This window comes from Arachis stenosperma, chromosome 5 (assembly GCF_014773155.1).
Source record: "Arachis stenosperma cultivar V10309 chromosome 5, arast.V10309.gnm1.PFL2, whole genome shotgun sequence".
Lineage (NCBI taxonomy): Eukaryota > Viridiplantae > Streptophyta > Magnoliopsida > Fabales > Fabaceae > Arachis > Arachis stenosperma.
In genome coordinates this window covers 90,796,816-90,802,212 of record NC_080381.1, presented here as the reverse complement: position 1 = coordinate 90,802,212, position 5,397 = coordinate 90,796,816, and the positions used below count along the sequence as shown (strand labels likewise).

Below are 5,397 nucleotides of genomic sequence, written 5' to 3'. Positions count from 1 at the left end.
TTAAAAGTGAATTGGGTTGCAACTGATGGGTGTCCCTTGGGACACCAAACTTAATTCCTTGGCATCTTAATAAATTGCTTTCATCATTGTGTATTTAATGTGTTCATAAGAGTGGAATAATATAAAACCTTTCATTTTCTTTTGATCCCAACTCCTCTGAATCCATTAACTCACATTCACTCTTGTCTAAGGTATTAACTGCTCTCAACTTGGGTGAATTGGGTACTATGTGATCATTGGTGGTGGCCATACTAAATTTAACCTCTGGCTTACTTTTCAGAATCAATTAGTTGTTTGTAAGCCTAGATTAAGTGGGTGAGAGGCCATACCAAACTTAGCATTTCAGCTAATCCTGAGCCCATTCACCCATCATTAGTCATGCATTCATCAAGTTGCAAATCCCAAATAAAAGAGAGTAAAAAAAATATTGATCTACTATCAAACAAATATCAAACAACTAATCCTAAAAGTTGAAAATATCACAAAAATTAAACTATTTCTAGAAAAGCAATTGAATCAAAAAGGATAAAGTGTTGGGGTGCCTCCCAACTAGCGCTTCTTTATTGTCATTAGCTTGACATTCCTCCATCTTTGGTTGAGCTTGTAGCTCACTCTCTGCTCCTCCAATGAGCCTCCCAAGTAGTGTTTGAGTCTATGGCCATTGACAGAGAAAGTTCTCTGAGTATTGTCTTCCATGAGCTCCACAGGACCATAGGGAAACACCTTGAATATGGTGAAAGGTCCTGACCATCGAGACTTAAGTTTCCCAGGGAAGAACTTGAGTCTTGAGTTGTAGAGTAACACTTTTTGTCCTTTAATGAACTCTCTTTTTGCTATCCTTTGGTCATGCCACCTTTTTGTGTTTTCTTTGTAGATTTTTGCATTCTCATATGCTTGATTTCTAAACTCTTCCAGCTCATTAAGTTGCATTAATCTCTTTTCTCCAGCAGTCTTTTCATCAAAATTGAGTAGTTTTAGTGCCCAAAAAGCTATGTGCTCTAATTCAACTGGTAAGTGGCAAGCCTTGCCGAATACTAGTTGGTATGGTGACATCCCAATGGGGGTCTTGAATGCTGTCCTGTAGGCCCATAGAGCATCGTCTAGCTTCCTAGACCAGTCTTTTTGTAAACTTCCAACATTTTTTTCTAGTATTCATTTCAACTCTCTGTTTGAGATCTCGGCTTGCCCGTTGGTCTGTGGGTGGTGATGAGCGGATAATTTATACGCTTTTTGGCATTGTTTTTAGTTAGTTTTTAGTATGATCTAGTTACTTTTAGGGATGTTTTCATTAGTTTTTATGCTAAATTCACATTTCTGGACTTTACTAGGAGTTTGTGTGTTTTTCTGTGATTTCAGGTATTTTCTGGCTGAAATTGAGAGACCTGAGCAAAACTCTGAAAGAAGGCTGACAAAGGACTGCTGATGCTGTTGGAATCTGACCATCCTGCACTCAAAATAGATTTTCTAGAGATATAGAACTCCAAATGGCACGCTCTTAACGGCGTTGGAAAGTAGACATCCAGAGCTTTCCAGCAATATATAATAGTCCATGTTTTATTCGGGAATTGACGATGTAAACTGGCGCTCAACTCCAGTTTCAGGCTGCATTCAAGAGTCAAACGCCAGAAACACGTCAAGAACCAGAGTTGAACGCCCAAAACACGTTACAACTTGGCGTTCAACTCCAAGAGAAGCCTCAGCTCGTGGATAGATCAAGCTCAGCCCAAACATACATCAAGTGGGCCCCGGAAGTGGATTTATGCATCAATTACTTACTCTTGTAAACCCTAGTAGCTAGTTTAGTATAAATATAACTTTTTACTAGTGTATTATTCGTCTTTTGACTGTTAAGCTTTTTGATCATTCGGTCTTGTGACCACCTGGGGGCTGGCCATTTGGCCATGCCTGGACCTTTCACTTATGTATTTTCAACGGTGGAGTTTCTACACACCATAGATTAAGGGTGTGGAGCTCTGCTGTACCTCAAGTTTTAATGCAATTACTACTATTTTCCATCCAATTCGATTTATTCCTGTTCTAAGATATTCGTTGCACTTCAACTTGATGAATGTGATGATTCGTGACACTCATCATCATTCTCACCTATGAATGCGTGTGACTGACAACCACTTCCGTTCTACCTTAGACCGGGCGCATATCTCTTGGATTCCTTAATCAGAATCTTCGTGCTATAAGCTAGAATTGATGGCGGCATTCAAGAGAATTCGGAAAGTCTAAACCTTGTCTGTGGTATTCCGAGTAGGATTCGAGGATTGAATGACTGTGACGAGCTTCAAACTCTTGAAGGCTGGGCGTTAGTGACAGACGCAAAAGAATCACTGGATTCTATTCCAACCTGATTGAGAACTGACAAATGATTAGCTATGCTGTGACAGAGCATTTGGACCTTTTTCACTGAGAGGATGGGATGTAGCCATTGACAACAGTGATGCCCTACATACAGCTTACCATAGAAAGGAGTGATGAAAAACTAGAAGGAAGAAGTAGGAAAGCAGAGATTCAGAAGGAGCACAACATCTCCATACGCCTATCTGAAATTCCCACCATTAATTTACATAAGTATTTCTATCCTATTTTATTTATCTTTTATTTATCTAATCCAATCACATTTGACTCTGCCTGACTGGGATTTACAAGATGACCATAGCTTGCTTCATACCAACAATCTCTGTGGGATAGACCCTTATTCACGTAAGGTTTATTACTTGGACGACCCAGTACACTTGCTGGTTAGTTGAACGGAGTTGTGGAAAGAAAGTGCTAAGTTAATATATGCACATACCAAAGAGCCATTATCGTGGAATCAATTCCATACAATAATAAAGAGTACGAATCACAATTTCGTCCACCAAGTTTTTGGCGCCGTTGCCGGGGATTGTTCGAGTATGGACAACTAACGGTTCATCTTGTTGCTCAGATTAGGTAATTTTCTTTTATTTTCTTTTAAAAAAAAAGTTTTCAAAAATTTTTTCTTTATTTTCATTTTTCTAAAGAATATTTTCGAAAAAAAATAATAAAAATACAAAAAAATCATAAAATCATAAAAATAAAAAATATTTTGTGTTTCTTGTTTGAGTCTTGAGTCAATTTTTAAGTTTGGTGTTAATTGCATGCTTTAAAAATTTTTCTTGCATTTTTGGAAAATTCATGCATTCATGGTGTTCTTCATGATCTTCAAGTTGTTCTTGACAAGTCTTCTTGTTTGATCTTGATGTTTTCTTGATTTGTATCTTTTGTTATTTTTCATATGCATTTTTCGTTTGTTAGAGTCCATGCATTAAAGATTTCTAAGTTTGGTGTCTTGCATATTTTCTTTGCATAAAAAATTTTTCAAAAATATGTTCTTGATGTTCATCATGATCTTCAAAGTGTTCTTGGTGTTCATCTTGACATTCATAGTGTTCTTGCATGCATTAAGTGTTTTGATCCAAAATTTTCATGTTTTGGGTCATATTTGTGTTTTTCTCTCTCATAATTAAAAATTCAAAAATAAAAAAATATCTTCTCCTTATTTCTCTCCAAAATTTTCGAAAATTTGAGTTGACTTAGTCAAAAATTTTTAAAATTAGTTGTTTCTCACAAGTCAAGTCAAATTTTCAATTTTAAAAAAAAATCTTATCTTTTCAAAACTTTTTCAAATCAAATCTTTTTCATTTTTATCTTATTAATTTCGAAAATGTCAAAATGTTTTTTTTTTAAAAAAAATATTTTTCTTAATATTATTTCAAATTTTCGAAAATTATGCTAACAATTAATGTGATTGATTCAAAAATTTGAATTTTGTTACTTTCTTGTTAAGAAAGGTTCAATCTTTAAATTCTAGAATCTTATCTTTTAGTTTCTTGTTAGTTAAGCAATTAATTTTAATTTTAAAAATTAAATCTTTTTCAACCATATCTTTTTATCATATCTTCTTATCTTATCTTTTTATCATATCTTGTTATCTTATCTTTTTATCATATCTTTTTCAAAATTTTATCTTTTTCAAAAATTTGATTTTAAAATATCTTATCTAACTCCTTATCTTCTTATCTTTTCAAATTTGATTTTAATATCTTTTTCAACTAACTATTTGACTTTTTGTTAGTTTCTTATCTTTTTAAAAACCACCTAACTACTTTTTCCTCTTTAATCTTCGAAAATATCTCATCTCTTTTTCAAAAATTCTTTTTAATTGTTTTAAATTTTAATCTTAATCATATCTTATCTTTAATTTTCGAAAATCACTAACTACTTTTTCAAAATTATTTTCGAATTCCCTCTCTCCTCTCTTCTTCTATTTATTTTTTTTATTTACTAACACTTCTCTTCATCCTAAAATTCGAACCCCCCCTTCTCTCTTTGAGTTCGAATTTTCCTCTTCTCCTTCCTATCCTTCTTCTTCTTCTACTAATAATAAGGATCCTCTTTGCCCATATATAGAGGATTCCTCTTCCTTTTCTTTTGCTCTTCTCTTTCATATGAGCAGGAATAAAGAAAAAGGCACTCTTGTTGAAGCTGATACCTGAACCTGAAAGGACTCTAAAGAGAAAACTAAGAGAAGCTAAATTACAACAATCCAGAGGCAACCTTTCTGAAATTTTTGAACAAGAGAAGGAGATGGCAGCCGAACCCAGCAACAATAATGCAAGGAGGATGCTTGGTGATTTCGCTAAACCAACGTCCAAGTTTGATGGAAGAAGCATCTCAATTCCTGCCATTAGAGCAAACAATTTTGAGTTGAAACCTCAATTAGTTGCTTTGATGCAACAGAACTGCAAGTTTCATGGACTTCCATCTGAAGATCTTTATCAATTTTTAACTGAGTTCTTGCAGATTTGTGAGACTGTTAAGACGAATAGAGTAGATCCTGAAGTCTACAGGCTCATGCTTTTCCCTTTTGCTGTAAGAGATAAAGCTAGAACATGGTTGGACTCACAACCTAAAGATAGCCTGGACTCCTGGGATAAGCTGGTCACGGCCTTCTTGGATAAATTCTTTCCTCCTCAAAAGCTGAGCAAGCTTAGAGTGGATGTTCAGACCTTCAAGAAAAAAGATGGTGAATCCTTCTATGAAGCTTGGGAAAGATACAAGCAGATGACCAAAAGGTGTCCTTCTGACATGTTTTCAGAATGGACCATATTAGATATATTCTATTATGGTCTATCTGAGTTTTCCAAGATGTCATTGGACCATTCTGCAGGTGGATCCATTCACCTAAAGAAAATGCCTACAGAAGCTTGATGAGCGGATAATTTGTACCCTTTTTGGCATTATTTTTAGTATGTTTTTAGTAGTTTTAGTTGAGTTCTTAGTATATTTTTATTAGTTTTTAGTTAAAATTCACTTTTCTGAACTTTACTATGAGTTTGTGTGTTTTTCTGTGATTTCAGGTAT

The 5,397-nt window shown here is 34.6% G+C and overlaps 1 protein-coding gene across 1 annotated transcript; it reads right to left on the bottom strand.

The window, feature by feature from the left end:
• Positions 1 to 549: 549 nt before the first annotated feature.
• Positions 550 to 1,053, bottom strand: LOC130980963 (uncharacterized). The gene has a single exon (XM_057904602.1). It carries the CDS (start codon positions 1,051 to 1,053, stop codon positions 550 to 552), a length of 504 nt encoding a protein of 167 aa, XP_057760585.1.
• Between the last annotated feature and the right edge of the window lie 4,344 nt (positions 1,054 to 5,397).